Source organism: Penicillium crustosum (assembly GCF_028827405.1).
Source record: "Penicillium crustosum strain IBT 35664 chromosome Unknown utg000005l_segment0_segment0, whole genome shotgun sequence".
NCBI classification, from domain to species: Eukaryota; Fungi; Ascomycota; class Eurotiomycetes; order Eurotiales; family Aspergillaceae; genus Penicillium; species Penicillium crustosum.
In genome coordinates, this window is record NW_026623126.1 from 1 (window position 1) to 16,785 (window position 16,785).

At 52.9% G+C, this 16,785-nt stretch overlaps 10 protein-coding genes across 10 annotated transcripts; 2 read left to right on the plus strand and 8 right to left on the minus strand.

The window, feature by feature from the left end:
* Positions 1-2,414: 2,414 nt before the first annotated feature.
* Positions 2,415-3,313, minus strand: N7487_010692 (uncharacterized protein; the record flags this gene model as incomplete). The annotated part of the gene is made up of 3 exons (XM_056878422.1): positions 2,415-2,711; positions 2,774-3,010; positions 3,068-3,313. The coding sequence occupies 3 exons, from the start codon at positions 3,311-3,313 to the stop codon at positions 2,415-2,417; spliced, it is 780 nt and encodes a 259-aa protein (XP_056723741.1).
* Positions 3,314-3,696: 383 nt separating this feature from the next.
* On the minus strand, positions 3,697-5,682 carry N7487_010693 (P-loop containing nucleoside triphosphate hydrolase protein; the record flags this gene model as incomplete). The annotated part of the gene is made up of 1 exon (XM_056878423.1): positions 3,697-5,682. The coding sequence occupies one exon, from the start codon at positions 5,680-5,682 to the stop codon at positions 3,697-3,699; it is 1,986 nt and encodes a 661-aa protein (XP_056723742.1).
* Positions 5,683-5,701: 19 nt separating this feature from the next.
* N7487_010694 (uncharacterized protein) lies at positions 5,702-6,655 on the minus strand (the record flags this gene model as incomplete). The annotated part of the gene is made up of 1 exon (XM_056878424.1): positions 5,702-6,655. One exon carries the CDS (start codon positions 6,653-6,655, stop codon positions 5,702-5,704), a length of 954 nt encoding a protein of 317 aa, XP_056723743.1.
* Positions 6,656-6,777: 122 nt separating this feature from the next.
* N7487_010695 (uncharacterized protein) lies at positions 6,778-7,737 on the minus strand (the record flags this gene model as incomplete). The annotated part of the gene is made up of 1 exon (XM_056878425.1): positions 6,778-7,737. The coding sequence occupies one exon, from the start codon at positions 7,735-7,737 to the stop codon at positions 6,778-6,780; it is 960 nt and encodes a 319-aa protein (XP_056723744.1).
* A 35-nt stretch (positions 7,738-7,772) lies between these two features.
* N7487_010696 (uncharacterized protein) lies at positions 7,773-9,125 on the minus strand (the record flags this gene model as incomplete). The annotated part of the gene is made up of 1 exon (XM_056878426.1): positions 7,773-9,125. One exon carries the CDS (start codon positions 9,123-9,125, stop codon positions 7,773-7,775), a length of 1,353 nt encoding a protein of 450 aa, XP_056723745.1.
* A 256-nt stretch (positions 9,126-9,381) lies between these two features.
* N7487_010697 (uncharacterized protein) lies at positions 9,382-10,710 on the plus strand (the record flags this gene model as incomplete). Its single annotated transcript, XM_056878427.1, has 1 exon — positions 9,382-10,710. One exon carries the CDS (start codon positions 9,382-9,384, stop codon positions 10,708-10,710), a length of 1,329 nt encoding a protein of 442 aa, XP_056723746.1.
* A 143-nt stretch (positions 10,711-10,853) lies between these two features.
* On the minus strand, positions 10,854-11,216 carry N7487_010698 (uncharacterized protein; the record flags this gene model as incomplete). Its single annotated transcript, XM_056878428.1, has 1 exon — positions 10,854-11,216. The coding sequence occupies one exon, from the start codon at positions 11,214-11,216 to the stop codon at positions 10,854-10,856; it is 363 nt and encodes a 120-aa protein (XP_056723747.1).
* Positions 11,217-11,957: 741 nt separating this feature from the next.
* N7487_010699 (uncharacterized protein) lies at positions 11,958-12,812 on the minus strand (the record flags this gene model as incomplete). Its single annotated transcript, XM_056878429.1, has 3 exons — positions 11,958-12,272; positions 12,369-12,548; positions 12,606-12,812. 3 exons carry the CDS (start codon positions 12,810-12,812, stop codon positions 11,958-11,960), a joined length of 702 nt encoding a protein of 233 aa, XP_056723748.1.
* A 784-nt stretch (positions 12,813-13,596) lies between these two features.
* Positions 13,597-14,292, plus strand: N7487_010700 (uncharacterized protein; the record flags this gene model as incomplete). Its single annotated transcript, XM_056878430.1, has 1 exon — positions 13,597-14,292. The coding sequence occupies one exon, from the start codon at positions 13,597-13,599 to the stop codon at positions 14,290-14,292; it is 696 nt and encodes a 231-aa protein (XP_056723749.1).
* Positions 14,293-15,090: 798 nt separating this feature from the next.
* N7487_010701 (uncharacterized protein) lies at positions 15,091-15,357 on the minus strand (the record flags this gene model as incomplete). The annotated part of the gene is made up of 1 exon (XM_056878431.1): positions 15,091-15,357. The coding sequence occupies one exon, from the start codon at positions 15,355-15,357 to the stop codon at positions 15,091-15,093; it is 267 nt and encodes an 88-aa protein (XP_056723750.1).
* Positions 15,358-16,785: the final 1,428 nt, after the last annotated feature.

Below are 16,785 nucleotides of genomic sequence, written 5' to 3' on the forward strand. Positions count from 1 at the left end.
AAACCTAAACCCTAAACCCTAAACCCTAAACCCGAAAAACCCTGAAACCCGAAAAACCCTGAAACCCGAAAAACCCTGAAACCCGAAAAACCCTGAAACCCGCGACGTCCCAACCACACATGCCCCACGGTATCGCGTCTTGGGGCCGCCTTAATCCTGGGAAACTCCGATAACGGTTACACGGCTTTAAACCTCGGGAACTTCGATAACGGTTACACGGCTGTGATCCTTGGGAACTCCAATAACCGTCAAATACCTCCAAATAAAACCACTCGTACCTCGTCTACGCAATGCTATGAACTTTTCTAACTATACCCCTATCAACTTCGTTAAAAATAACCCTACTTTTTATCAAGCTTATATCAAACCCTGAACATCCAGTCTCCCCACTATGTCTAAGCTTGATCAATGTCATATCAACACGCCATCGTCACTCTATCCAATATATATCAACCATATATCAACACACTATCATCACTATATCCAATATATATCGACCCTGCCTCACTACTATATCCAATTTTTCTCTAATATATATCAACACACCATCATCACTCTACCCAATTTTTCTCTAATATATATCAACACGCCATACTCCCTACCTAAATTTTCTCCAACATATATCCAACTCAAAAAAAACCCTAATTTAAATCCCTAAGCTTTTCTCTTCCATCCAACCTATATTAATAAAACCCTAAACCTTCATCGAAATCATATCCTAATTCTCTCCAACCTACCCCTACTTCCACCTTATAATCTAACCCTAATGAACCTAAACTAAAATTTATCCTAGTTCGTTATATCACCCATCTAGATCTTAGCCACCACCACTCCCACCCTATATGATATCACCACATTGCCTTATATCTTGGTAATATGGGCCCGAGCCGATGATCACCACGCTTTATACTTCCATTCCTAAAATCAACCTGCCTACCCAATTATAATCTCACCATCAAATGCGAAGTCTGCTACCAACCTAACACAAAACCCTACAATTCTGAATGTCCACCCACTCGATCCCATCCGAAGCAAGTCCGACTAATCCGAATCATTACGACGAAACGATACCCGACGAACCGTGCCAACCAGCCCATTGCTGCTGCGCCTGATCAAGAAACTCCTACACATATAACACGTCTTCCGGAACCGAAGACCCCTATTACCGGATCCATGAGACCACTTCGGACCGCAGAACGAGATAACCCTGATCGTTCTCTATCACTAGACTGCGACAACGCCCGTTTTTGTGGAGACATTTTTAGCGTCGCCAAGACATATGCGGGCACTCTTGGCACGGTGGGTACTGCCAAGAACTAGTTATGTACATAAAATCGCCGAATAGGGTAATTTTTGCATTATTTTTGCATAAGGATGGGCGATGGGCGTCGAATTTCAAAAGGCCCACGGGCCGTGGACACTTTCTAGTGCCCATGGACGGGCGATGTCGCAGTCTATCTATCACCATCCTCCTCTATGTGTGACCGACCGCAGGAGACTCTAACAAAGGAGCCATTCCATGACCTCGCTCGTCAATACAAAACACTGAACGTGAAGATCCAGGAACTCGAGCTCCAACTGACAGTCCTTCAAGCTCAACCCCTAAGATCCAACCTCCGGATCGAGAACCTGAAAATCGAACGGAATGACGCTATGGCTCATCGTGACATTGCACGTCGACATCGCGGACATCTCGCCAACCAGCTCCGGAACCGAACCCCCACTGGCACACCCATCGTAGACGCTACTGCGAACCGAAAGACTACGAAGATGCCTGACCCTCCGATCCTCCGCGACGGTAAACAAGTCCGATGTGAAACCTGGGAGACCGTGGTCCGACAGACACTTGAAGCGAATGCAGACCATTACCCGCTGCCCGTTCATCGCAAGCTCTGTGTACGGAGTCGTTGCGAAGGAAAGCCTCGGCTCTCGATCGCACCACGAATAACTTCCGACTCGAGCAACCCCTACGTCGACGCCGAAGACATCATGGTCCACCTGAAAACCGGGTGTGCGAATCCGAACCGACGTGCCGAGGCCTACGCTGCATATCGTAAACTAATCATGAAGCCGAAGGACGACTTCCCCGATTTCCTCGCCGAGTTCATACTGCTCGCTGAAGAGGCTGCGGTCCTCGAAGAAACCCGGAAATGGGTGTTGTACTCGAAACTGCCATACCGACTACAGTGTCGGGTTGGGTGGGCAGTCAATCAGGATACTATGACCGTTGAGAACTTCTCTCAGACCTGCCAGAGTATCTCTCGAATTTGATTGTAGTGGGCCTGAGGACTAAATGATGGGACTGGGTTATATCGGCTTATAGTAGAAGACTATGTCAGGAAGAAAATCCCACTGCACTATTCATATCATTCGGAATTATTCCTAGCCAGGACCACACGACAGACTACCCACTATCACTGAAAACCATGGGGAAACGCAGGGAGTATCCGATCCGGAAAGCGGCCAAGGAAGCCTGCATAATCGTTCTGGTGGATAGTGCCTCGAACACCATCCTCGACGTGGCGAGTGACACTCTGCCGGAAGCTGCGAATTGCACCATACCAATTGTGGACATGGTCTTCCGTGTCAATGGACTTATGCTTCGAGAGGGAGAAATCTGCAAATCTCTCAGGACTGCCGTCAAGCTCGATCGCGCAGGGGATAGGCTGGCGACTGAGCAGCCAGTTCCGGTAGTGGGCACGACGAGCCCGCTGGTATCAAGCAATAAAAGGTTAGCAAGAAGAGCTTGGAAAATAGGACGTAAGAACCATACCGAGCAACCGCTATAGATTCCATGCTCGTCAATGTGATTCTGGGCCAGCAGACGAAAGGACTGGCAAAGGTTGGCAATCTTGGCCCCCAGCTGCGCGAGGACCCGGCCAGGCAAGATCCAGTTACGCTCAAACCCGTCGAAATATGGCCGTGTGGGGTCATAGGATCCCCACATCAGGTTCACCCAGGCGATCAGGGAGAGCAACTCGTAACGGTGGCCTTCGATCCCAGCAGGAACCTAAGAGGGAGACCGGGAGTCAGCAAAGAGATCGTGGATTCAATGCGGTGATACTACCTGCTCGCAATTCCGACCCTCCTGGGCACAGTTCTGGCAGTCATTGGAGTTACCGGAGTCCTGAACACAGCGAAACTCAAAACGAGACCCGAAACCATGCTCGGCCCCTGCCTGGATCCAGTTTATAACATTGAGCTGGACGCATGTGAGGCAAAAGAGGAACTGCCGGACCGAGGTGGAGAGTTGCGCACGAACGTGCTGGCCGGAGGGGTTGCTGTCGCCGGGGGCGCGACGACGCTCAGACATGATTGCTGAGGATGAAAAGTACAAAGGGACGTGGCGTCACTTGCGACGAAAGGGGATGAAAAGGGCGATAAGCACACTAAGAGGTGGCGTTAAGGACAAGGCAAAGGTGAGGAGCACACTCAGAGATGGCGTCAAGGATAAGGCAAAGGTGAGGAGCACACTCAGAGATGGCCTCAAAGGACAAGGCAAAGGTGAGGAGCACACTCAGAGATAGCGTCAAGGACAAGAAAAAGGTGATGAAAGGCAGGTCCGTTTACTCTCAGAAGGCTTCTTTTTGCCGAAGAAATCTACACGGAAGGCTGGCCATAAACACACGAGAACGCGTGAAAGGTTACTTATTCCTTATATCGACTCTCATATAGTACTTAATTTGCTAGAGTTGCTTAGATCCGTGCCTCCTTCTCCCCAGCCTTCTGCCACTGTACTCGCAACCAAATAAAATCCCTACACAGCATATTGAAGCCGGTGGTATAGTCTACCATCCCCAGATAATCACACATCGTATCGCGGTTGTGGGGATCAATGGTCTCGCCATACGAATGGCCTGTCAACCGCTGCACGATCCCCTCAAGCCATCGATCTCGGATACTGCGTGCGGCGACACGACTGCCTGTCCGAGCTGTTAGTCGTGCCGGCTGGGTCCGGTGCGCCATCATCGCTACCATCGAGAACACCATCCCTCGGTACTTACACTCCGTGATTGTACCAGGGAAGTGTCCAGGGTCACACGTCCGTCGTGGCATATAGCACTTGAAACATGCTGTGCCAGGTACGAGCTTGACATGACCACGTCGGGACGTCCACCACTCCTTGGCCGCTTGGTTCCCTGGGTTAGGGCACCGCCAGAGATCGTGGGAGACCTGCTCTAGCTCCATCCCATCCTGCGTACAGAACCAGCACTGCTGACCCCACCGGATGACCTCCGCGATCAGGGTCTCGCTGGCAGGGGATCCGGAGTGATCCGTGTACCGGACCTTGGACGGGGTACGCTCGATGCGCGGTGGGGTGGACCGAGGCGTGGAATGCCCTGGAGGGTGCGCGAGGACGGGCGTTCGTGGGACATACGGTCGCTTGGTTGCCGGCGGGAGACTGGACGAGCTCTGGCCTGTCTTGTATATATCGCGAGCAGTGCAGAAAACGGCCGGGGGATCTGTGACAGTAAAGTCATGGGAGATCGGTCGAGCGCGTTTCCCAGATGGTGTGTGGGGACTGAGGTGGCTCACGTCACGGGGAGAGTTCCGCGGCGGTAGAATCGCTGGAGTGGTGGGCGAACGTGCAGCGGCAAGACTGGCTATCCGAGGAGGACTCATCGCCTTAGCACGGAACCGCTCGTCCAGCAGCATCTGTTCGCCAACCGCAATGTCGGCTTCAATCTGCAACCGCTCGGCCTCTTCGTGCTCCTGTGCAAGCTGGGCCACATGGTCATCGTCCACGGCAGGATCAGGGGGAAAGTCTTCAAAGAGGTCCACGTAGCAGTCAATGTCGATATCATCCGGCGCCTCGTCATCCAATGGATCGTCCTCTAGCCACCGACAACCGTGGTAGGAGGGACTGCGTTCGGTCGCACTAGATAACCCACTGGGTTCAGACGTCCAAAAGTCCGTATCGATGGACTGGGTGGACGGACTGTATGCGGTGGTACGAAGATCCCGAACCGTTCTCTTCTTATCGACGTTATCCGGATCCTCTGGGTCTGGCTCGCATCGGTCACACCGCCGCTCGAGACGACCAGCAGCTCCGTCTCCACATCGCTGGCGGGAGTATCCATCCACACAGCCGTCGAGGTACTGGTCCAGGATATACCGTCGACAGTCCCCAGCAGCACAGTCCACAAACCGCCCAACCCGCTCGAACTCGGCCACGCTGCCCCCCTGCTGGATACGCGGGGCTCCAACTGGTTGGATGATGATGGCCTCACTGGGTAACCCATCCCGTCCGGCGCGGCCACTCTCCTGTGCGTACTCGAGGAGGGAGTAGGGAGCGCCAAGGTGGATGATGCAGCGGATATCGGGGATGTCAACCCCCATACCAAGTGCACTGGTGGCAGTGATCACCGAGGTCTCACCAGTACGGAACCGTTCGAGTATAGCGGCCTTGGCATTCTGGGAGCTGTGGTATCCATCACACTCGAGCACTTCTGCAAGTGCGTTGACGGCAGATACGGAGTTTGCATACACCAGCACCTTACCTGGCAGACTATCGCGGACCTTTTGCTGGATGAAATCAATCACCTCGGGCGCCTGTGCCGGGCGGTTCCCGTACTGATACTGCCGCTCGACCGCTGGCTGGTACATACGATACGCAACGTTCGGCCGCGATGTCCGGTCGCGGAAAAGATGTACGTCTTTACGCTGCGTACGAATCCGCATGAACAGCTCGTCTTCGACTTCAGGGGGGAAGCGTCGCAGTGAGGTACACCATCGGGACCTGGAACTTGGTCAGACGCCCCAGTCGCGCCAGGTCGGGTCGAAAGTGCTTCTGATTGTTCAGGATGACATGGCACTCGTCAATCACGATCCGGTCGAGGCGGTAGAGCGCCTTGGTGCGGTTAAGGAATGCAAAAAAGTCTTCCGTCAGCGCTGACTCCGGCGTTACCAGCACAATCGACGCACTGTCGACTGGTCGCCGGCTCTCCCACTCCACACTGGACAGCTGGAGTTCCTGACAGCGACGGTGGATATCCCCTCGGAGTGCCAGCAGGGGAACCACAACCACCGTGGTCCCACGGGAGCAGATCCACGCCGGCAGCATAAAGAGAAGGCTCTTGCCACCACCAGTGGGCATAACGGCGATCACAGGACTCCGTCCCTCCTGGATGGCCTCGAGAGCAGGACCCTGCATACCACGGAACCGCGCCTGCTCATCTCCGGTCATATCACGGAGTTGGTTTTCCAACGACGCCTCTCGGAACTGGAGCTGCCAGTACTCCCGATTCTGCTGCGCCTCCACCTGCCACGGCGAGTGTGGGCCGAGTGGCCTCTTTTCGTCTCGGTGGGCCGTGGCAGATGGGAAGAGGAGCCATCGGTGGAGGTCCTCGCTGACAACACGGAAGATCTGCCGTCGATACGCCGTCGTGCCAGGCTGCTCGTTGATCAGGCGGCCGTAGGTCGTGCCAGCCACGTTGGACGAGTGTCCGGCCTGCATGTCGGAGGCGTGTGCCAGCCACTCGGGCAATCCCATGCCGCTCTCGTCGTCTGGATCATCCGGTTCATCCTGTCCACTATCCTGGGCTTGGACCGATTGATGCACAGCACGGAGGAAACGGCGACTGATCGCGGTACAGATGTCACGCCATGCACTCGGTGTGAGGGACTGTCCCTGGAGATCGTGGAAGCTGGCCATCTTGAGCTGATCCCGCAGTCGGTCACGGTTCCAGCTCTTGCCAGTGTAGTCTGGTGGCCATAAGAACGCACGGCGATCACTGTACAAGGTTAGGGATGCGGTCGTGATGGATTGGACAGGGCTTACCGTAGGTGATCCTGCTGGCCTCGCTCGGCTCGATACTCCTGGAGCTTTTCCACAAACGGCAGAACCAGCCAGAGATACCAGACGACCAACTCGCCGACCTCCCGGGGTAGGTACCGATGGATGACCTTAACGTCGTTCGACGCGTAGAATCCCTTGTGGTACTTGGTCACAAACGTGACCATCCCATCCTCGATGAACAGATCGCGAATCCCTCCACCAGGGGTATTGCGGTGTCGGATACTGAGGAGCTCCCGGCCACGTGCTGGCTGGCCGCCGCAGAGGTGGACGATCACGCAGAGTTTCTCCCGGAAGCGGATCACTTTGTCGAGGTAGATGTCAACTCGCTTTGTCGTCAGCTGCCGGTCGTCGATGAACTGGCTCTGGATACTCGGTGTGTTGCGGGTGCGGAGTAACAGCCAGTTGGATCCGTCAACCGGCCACGGGGTCCGTTTGTCCTGCAGGAAATTCCATCCGTCCTTGCTCTCCACGGGGTCGTCGTACAGCTGACTCCATGGGATGGTAGGGATTGCCGCCGTACCCTCGGCCGGGGCAAAAAGGAGTTGGTCGAACAGACACTCGTGCGCGTCGCTCACCCGCCGATGGACGAACGACCGGAACTCCGTCATCGTGAAGTTCAGGTCTTTGTATAGTAGGCGATCCTCGGCCATCCAGCTGACGTGGCCCGGCACCGTACTGTTGAAGTGTACCTTGAGGCCGTACGATCGAAGGTCGAGCATCCATTGGAGAGGACTGCGGGAGCCACGTACCATGAACAGGTCGACCATATGATCGACCCACTGTGCAAAGGTACGGGTGGTTGGTGCTAGTACCGTGGCATGGCGGCCAGACGTCACGAAACTGGGGTCGTTCAGGGGACTCGCACTGTGCCAGTCGGAGATATTGCTCGGATCCTGCATCTGTTGCATCACGCTGGCGGCGTTTGGGTCGAGCAGCATGGCCGTGTGGACCACCATAAACCGAGCAATCTTGATTACCTTGGATAAAATGGGGGGAAGCTATCTGCGGTACGCCATCCACCAGGTCCGTGGCCCTGGACAGCAAGGGCACAGAGCAGCGCGCACTCGTAGTCCTGGACGTGGATCTGCTGGTTGAGGAGTTCGATGCAGAAATCCAAGCATGCACGGTCGAGCTCGGTCAGTGGACGGCTGATATCCGTGGCGTACTGCTCGCCGTCCATCGAATCGTCACTGTCGTTGGAGCACTCGCTGGCGACGTCGTCAACCCCACAATCTTCCTGCGTCTCGCAGCGGCTGAGCACGGGAGGACTGTCAGGGTCTGGTCCATGGAGGGAGAGTCCAGCCTGCCGCCAGAGGTGCTCCCATGATAGACGCTGGCGAGGGGTGAGGCGATAGGACGGGCTCTTCCATTGGTGTGGGGTCTGGGTCCGAGCGAAGAACATGAGGATCTGCTGCCACGGGAGACAGTGGCGTTGGATGTTAGCCCCGTCCATATACGCCTGCAGTGGTTTGTGGGGGAGTTGATCCCGCTGCACGCGGATGGCGGCGATGCGGATGGTGTGGCCAGTGAGTGCGGTGACTCTCTGGCTACGGTGGGTGACCGCTTCCATCGCATCCCAGATGGCCGCAGCCGTCCGCTCCGCCTCGAGCTGGTCCCCACGCTCCGGTCGTCGTACGCACTGGATCAGGTCGTCTGGGTCCGATCCCTGGAGATACTCCGCCCACTGGGTACGGCGGAGCCATGGGTTGGCCTCGTCAGCCTGGGCGGGATCGATATCGCGGTTATCGGTGGCCGGATCGCCAAGTGCGGCCAGGCGGTCGAACTGCGTATAGAGCGGATCCAGTGTCGTCGGGTGGGTGTCTTGGACGCTGCGCTTGGCTGGCTGGGCCTCGATCATCACATAATGCGATCCAGTTCCCGAGGTGAATACCTTCTGGCATACCACCTGCGTGGTGGGCTGTGCGGTGCTAGGGACGCCGTTCTCAAGGAGCGCCGGATGGTGGAGGCGCCAGTGCTTCCTCATTGTCTGCGGAGTTCGTGCGATATACCGGCACATATCGACCGAGCCGGCGTTCTGGGCTGCCTGGTAGTCGATATCCTGGATGGTGCACATCAGAGCGTCTGGGTACTCGGCGATCCCGGCAATGGGCATAGGGAGACTGGCTGGCGGGATATAGGAGTCGCACTCGGCCGCTCGGTCCCACTGTTGGACCCGACTGGCGATCTGCTGGCGGACGGCAGGGCTGAGCTTCTTATGCTGGTGGTTGAGGTGACCATTGGTCTCTTTGGGCCGAACTCCGATTTTACATTGCGAACAGACGACCACCGGGTGGTGTTGAGGTGGTATAAATGGATTCTCGGCCATAGTCGGGGATTTGAGGGTGAGCGAAGATATGTCGGTGAATAGGGATGCATGGGGATATATATATTAATTTCCTCCACCATATCGGCTGCATATCCAGTTGCTTTTTTGGATTCATGGTAGGAGCATACCAGATAGGGCTGTGAAGATGACCTATCACCTATATACTATCTGTCACCCCGTTCTCAAAAGAAAAAGTCTAGACACGTCTCATACAGATAGAATTGGTTTTGGGACGTATCGAGCGGCATAAAATGAAATGCGATCGCCAGCAGTCTGTGGAAATCATCTTGGACCTGTCAAGCTACCGGCTGAAACGGGGTATAATATAGCGGCAACACCCACCTCCGTTGGCCGTAAATCGAATCCCCCTGCCGCTGTACGGCTCACCCATGTCAGGATGCCTCCCGAGCGGCGGATTGTCATGGAAAAGTCCAAAGATATAAAGCGACGACACCAGAGAAGCAAACCGTTCCGGTTTACACCCGCGCAGATCGCCCGGATGGACCGCGAGGATCAGCGCGAGGCTCGGGCGAAGCAGATTCGGGAGAAAGACGCGAGACGAATCGCGAATAAAAAGAAAAAAGCCGACGCAGAAGCCAAGGCGCGTACAGAGCGGAGGGCGCGGGGGATCCCAGACCCGAATACCCGTGTGCCGTCCAGTCAGCCACTACTCCTAAAGTTCTTCAACGCTAGCGCCAGACGTGATCGGTCGCCGGAGCCGGTTGAATCGAGCAGATTCGTGGCTGATATAGACCTGCCAGACGGAGCGATTCTCAGTACCGATCGGGTGGTACTTGGCGGGGCCGCTGACTGGGATTGTTTTGATTTGTGGACCGATAGAATCGACGGTGGCGGCCCCGATCTAAAACCGCAGAGGGATCTTGGTAACAATTTAATTGTGATTGGATCTTCATCGGATCCCAATCCAGCGCGAGGCAACGATCCGGGCTGTGGCGCAGGAAAAACATTACCTGGATGTGATGGTACCGATGTGGAGACTGCGTGTGAGACTGGGTATGAGACATACCGAGATGTTACTATAGGGGATATGGAAGAGGCCGGTGAATCATGCTGGCGTTCAAGTCCGCCGGTGTGGGACTTGGATGTGCTCGCGTCTCATATGGCGCCTTCTGCAGGGTTGGGTATTTCTGCTTCTACCGAAGAAGGCGAGATCACGATAGCAGTACAGAGTCCTAGTCAATTGTCCTGCAGTCGACAATCGCCTAGGACTCTGCACTGTATCCCACCATCATCGCCTGTCGTGTCGGCCCAGCGTATATCTCCGGATAGCCAGTCGCCGGTCGCTTCCTGCCAGTATGGAAGCTCGCATTTTGCTTCCTCCCAGTTCGACCCGACCGATTTCCTCTTGGCTGAGGCAACCGTACCTGTTCAACCAGCGATCCGACCGGATAGTACTTGTATTGGCGGATGGGTTGACGACGGAGTTCGGAGGAGGCAGTCTGTGGCTTCGAGTGAATTGTTTTATGATGATACTGCAGGTTGGATGGAGGATATATTTGTCAATACTCACGGTCATCCTTTCAGTGACGATCGACCAGATGTCTATCTTACGCAACTGCCTTGATGATGTTGAGTCGGTTCTAGACTCTAGGTAGGATGGGAGGGGACATGGATGTTGGTGGGATACGATAATCTGCCTCTTTGTTTACGGCATTGGTGCATAGACTCTGCCGGGCGGTATCTACTGCGGAGTTACGGGGAAGAATACTATCTTTTTATCTCATGGAGGGAGACCATTATAGATTCGAGTATATTTCGTATCGATTGAATCTGTCTTGCTGTTCCTAATCTCCAGTAGAAATCAACAATATCAAAGGGAATTGATTGTTCAACGCATTGGAGATCGCATCGAAGGTTCTCGTTCCATTGCGCCCATTGAACGTCCTGGAAAAGGTCTCGAACGGCGACAACCAGCTCTCCGATGGCGGTGACCACTTCCTTGGCGGCCGTAACAATCTCCTTCACCTTGTCGAGGAAGTCCTTGGCGACGACGACAACGCCCAAGACTCCCAGCAGGACGTCCTTGGTGGCGGCGAGGAGTGCGACGGCTTCAGCCATGGAGTCGGACATCTCCGGGAGAGGCTTAGAAGACAGTCAGTCTAGCAACGTCGAGGATAGGGTGGGCCACTCACCATCGCAAACACGATGGTGGGCCCAGACGAGAGTAGATCGGGTGGAGTAAGGTTTGAGCAGGTGAGACTCTGGTAGCAACGGGATCAGTATCTGCAACAGCAATCGGAGTGGTGGGGCTTACCTTGAGTGGAGCTTTCGAACGTGGGTAGGAGTGTGGCAGGTGGTAAGTAAGAGGAGGGAATTGGAGTAGAATATGTAGGTGAGGGATTCCGCGCGCGCAATGGAAAACTCTGTCAATAATGAGCGAGCGCGCGTACCATCAGTCGGGGATCGCGCAATAGAAAACTCTGTCAATAATGAGCGCGCGTGCTATCAATGGAGGATACGCACGCAGTGCAAAATTGACAATAATAAGCGTGTATGCCATCAATAGGGGATCGCGCGCAGTAGAAAACTGTCAATAATGAACGCGCGCACTGTCAATGATAATATATAATGTTGACTCGGGTTTATCACATAGAGTATGGCCCACGTGGTATTGACGGGTCGGCCCGTACCGCTTGCCGTCGTATTCGAACCCTGCGTCAACCTATGACGGTATACTGGGCTGTATACACACTCGGCTGCAAGCTTGCAGTTTATCTAAGGCTTTTTCATTGTGTGATGAAAACTGTCATTGCATTCGGCATCTTCACTATCGATCAATCCACTTGTCATGACCGTCTACCGGTGGTCTGTCTATCCTCGGCGAAGATCACGTTCCAGGAACGGGGCTAGGCGCCTCCACTGGCTGCTGGAACGCTCGTCCTCGTCCTTATCTTCCGACCCATCCCCAAAGTTCTCGTCAAATTCGTCGATCAGATCGCATATGCGATTCATAAAGGCAAGCTGGTTACGCTGGAAGGATCGTGCAATGTTCAATGACCGTCGCACCCCGGGGTGGGCGAATGAGCGGGCGTAAAGAATGCCGGGGTATCCGGTGTGGGGTCTCGCACTGATCTGGCTGTACTCATCTGGTATCCGACCTCGGGCCTCGAAGAAGCGGGTGCGGTACTGGCGCATAGTATTCTCGAGCGGCTTGGTTAGTATGTTGATATTTGACGGGTGGATGTATTCTACTCATAGGTGTGATATCGGTGGGAGACACACGCCATATACGCCGGTGTGCGGTGACCACGTGGACAAAGTCTTGGACGAGGGACCGGATCCTGAGGGCGACCGCGCGAAGGAGTTCGGGTTCGTAGGGGGTCCGGTATTCTGCCAGAGCATGTTTGTGTACTGGACTAGACCCAGGAGCTCACACAACATATAGGCGCAGCCAGGAGGGACCTAGGAGATGAAGATGTTAGCGTGACGTGACGGGGATGTGATCTGGTCAATATATACTGCGTGGATAGCGAGGTATTCCCGCTCGTTGGCCTCGTAATAGCGATATCTCACGGGACAGAACGCAGTATCCATATTCCACGAGTCGAGCTGCTGGTTGAGGTAGGGGATACATGGGAGACTTGGCATTGTAGTGGTGTCAGGAGTAGGAAATTCGAGGACGGCTGTTGGGCGCTCATCTTGTGGACTGGTGCTTGTTGAAGCCATAGTGAGGTGGGAGAGTGAGGGATTTGTGGTACGAGGAAAGTGTCTCGACGTGGAAGCTGGTCGATGCTGGCCTGCAGACACTGGGTTAGCATATAGGATATGAATGCTCGTTGAAACTGACCTTATCGTACTGATGCACAGTGTAGGAAGTGGATCCTCGTCGAGATTAACCTTCACTTACTGGCACAGTGCATAGGTTGTGGGTTCTTGTCGATGTTGGGATAGGTGCGACATCTATGGAGTGTGCAGGATATGATCGCTCCTACATTGACTGCCTGACCTCCTCTGCTTCCACTTTATAAACTTCCTTTACCCCTGTTCATAAGCAGACGCAGTACTCTCTCGCTACCTGTCCACCTCACCTATCTAACTCGCCCTGGTGTGGCCCCTCTGTTACATCATGTATAGTAAGAGGGCCGACGTGATTGATACGTGAATATCTGAACTTCATCGTACATCCAGGTGACCATTCCTCTACCGTCTAAGTCCTTCAGTGTGTCACATACTAATATATATCTCAACACCTCCAGTTCAAAGCTCCATCTCACACTCCGCTTAAACCCAACTCTCTTCGACCAGTCACCTCGCACAGACTGTAAGCTCATACGGCGAAGTCTACATTCCACCATACGCTACACCGACATTGGCACTACGGATCTACATCCCGAATCCTTACATCCAAGCTCAAAGCCGACTCACTCAGTCGACCATCGAATCCTCACAGCCAAGCTCAAAGCCGACTCACTCAGTCGACCATCGAATCACCAACTCGCATCGCATCACAATGGCGTCTCCACGATTCGGCCAATCGCTAGAGAGGTTGGATAAGCCCGTTTCAACCCCTGTATCTTCCCGAGCTCCCTCCCCCGCTACCACTCACCCCAGTGGTGTCCCGTCCTCGGCTCGGAGCCACCACCGGCAGACCAATAGCCGCACATCCATTATCTCGGTCTCATCCACACGCAGCTCAGACATTGAGGAACTCCCAGCCTCACAGCCAGCTGTAGGCGATATCTCATGGGTTGCGAGATATCAGGAGGCTGCCGAAATTCCCCTCCTGGACTGCCTGAGGACTGGGTTCTCACTCGCGTTGATCAACCCGGCGCTACGATCGACAATGTTCGGTACAGAGGAGATGTGTCTACATTGTATTCTGTGTGTCGCCTTTGATGACAAGAGATCCCTGGTGTTTGAGCGGCCTTTCTGCAAGCCTGGTCCTGGAACGACCTGCCAGCGTTGTGTGGCGGGTAACTTGGCCTGCTTCCGTGCACCACAGGAGACCGCTCGGCGTTCATCTTCGGCCCTCCTAAGGGACGGACTGAAGCGTCGGCCTACTATCTCATACGACGCATGGCAGGAAGCCTGCTGTTTGATTGCGCAGAATGCTGGTGTGGAGGAAGTCGCCCTTCGCCGTCAGATGGACTGGGACAATCGAGTCTTCCGGCCACGGGAGAGAGGTGCGGCCATTCAACTAGACTAGTATCCTGGAATATGGAGACAAAGTGTGGTTCCTCGTTCTGTTCTATGATTCGTTCTGCTTTAACCTCTTCAACTATGGGGAATGTATCTGGACCCTGATGTGTTATACCCTATGCTGGTATATGCTGTGGTCCTGATCTTTGAGTTTTTATTTTTTCTTTAATCCCGGTTTGGCTACCTCGACGTACTTTTACTCGGTGGTTTCTGATTGTCTCTGCTTTATCAAAATGCATATTACCGGTGGTTTGATATTCTATATTGGGTAGTTGTATATCGTATTCTAGTTATTATAGATAATGTAGAATTTGTATATATTACCATTGGGCTTTTAATATTTATACCAATTACTATCCGAATTGACATCTACCTGACTTCGACTTAAAGCCCTAAACCCGATTAACTAGAAATTCTTCTATTTGGAGGGTATGCTACCACTCTAGAATATTGCCCCTCAAGTATAGACCCGTTGTCACCTATCTATCGACCAACCAACATGTACCGACAAAGGAAATCTTATAATATCTTAGCAAAAATAACTCTATCTTCTGCCAGCCGGTATATAACACTGTTTGTACAATAAGGATGGCTCGGTCGGAGTCACATTGGCTCGTGGTGTCGCGACTTATAACTCTGGGAGGAGACAGGTTTTCATATAGTCGATGATGATGGGACTAGCCCCAGTGCCGTGACTTCGTAAAAGTATATCCCAACCGTTGATGAGTCGCAGGATATAGTTGCAGAGATCGGTGTTGCTGTATGCGACATTGAGTGATGTAAGATAGTCCATATCGAGTAAGGCCTAGACAGATACAATGTTGTCTAGGGCGTCACATGTATCGACTGTTACCACCCGACGGTCTGTTATGGTCATAACGTTGAAGAGGAATATCAGTTCGCGTGCGAACAGACATACAGCCAGATCGGTTACGTTCGGGTAGGACAGTGGGTCGACGATGGAGAGACGTGCAGTCTGGAGTGCGTCGAGGAAGCGCAGGCGATCCTGTTCTTCGAAGATAACGATATCAGGTACCGGCGGAAGAGTCCGAGTCCGAGATACATTGTACATGTAGACATTGTCGGATGGGGGGTATGGTGTAGGTGGTAGTATAGTGCGATGCGATGGGATTTGAATTGGGAGGAATTTTATTGAATAAAAGCGCAAATTATGGGGGGTTGGTCTTTCTATTGGGGATGAACTATGCTGGGAGATTAATTGTACTAGCAGGGGTGAATTTTTAGTGGCGCTCTATCTATCGTGGTTTTTTTGTTTGGAACATACTATGCTGGGTGCTTCAATACCAACCCCTATTTACCCAAATTATTGGACGTGAGTGTTCGCCGGAAGGTCACTGTCGGAGTGATTTTGAGATTATCTCGAACTTTAACTATATAACTGCTTCTATGGACTAAGTATATACAATATATGTCGGACTTCCGGTTTTGCGACCGGTGTTGTTGTTTTTGTGAGCTGCATATCGAACTCATTATCAAAGGTAGAGCAGGCTCTGATGGTGGCTAAGAATGTCGGTATACTGATATAAGAGGCTTATACGGGTCCTCTAATAGGGGATCCGGCTATGCTCCAATCCAATGCTACAGAATCTGTTCTTACTGCTTATGTGTTCCTAGTAGAACCTCATAATCTCTAAGAGAAAATTGCTTAGCTTGGATACTATAGTATAAGATGTTTAATATTGTAGAGAGGCCTATAATTAAATCGATAACTCTGCCTGTATTTTTAAAAATTTCCTAAATTGATATTTTCTAATATTGCTTCTTGCTTCATACAACATATATCATATCGGCAGGTCGTATACGAACAGGTTCGGCTCGCGACGCTATACTTCATAATGATGATGATGATGATGATGATGATTAATTCACTAACCCGATTTAACTCGCTATTACATACATGCTGCTATGCGGAAGTAGCGTCCCTAGAGCCTCCTCTTCGACGACAAATGATAGTGCATCCCCAGTATCCAACCACCCTGTATGCAAGACTCAGTTTTCCCGAGGTGCTGCAACCTGAATTGTAAGGCGACAAACCGGCCGGCATAGTTAACTAGTGCAAACAATACAAAAGAAATTGTAAAGAAAGTCAATTCATCGCAGAGTGCCCCCCTCTCTCTGCAATACAGCTCTCACTTCGGTCACTTCTCTCACTTCGCTTCCCCTGGCTCCCCGATTCGCCGAGTCCCTGTATCACCAGGACCGCCAGTTATGCATCCTGCATCATACATCATACCCGCAAGTCGTATACAAATAGGTTCGGATCACGACGCTATGCTTCGTCGTCAGTAATAGCCGATCTCTATGTGTTTTGTTAGCGTGAGGTGATATTGCGAACTTAAACATATCACAAAAACAGTCCAGATCCCATTGCAATCAGGACAAAGGACTACTAACGATCTTGTCCGAAATGGTCCAAGGCTCTCTCTCTCTTACTATAAGAATCCCTGGGATCTTACTTCTCTCTCTCTCTCCTCTCTCT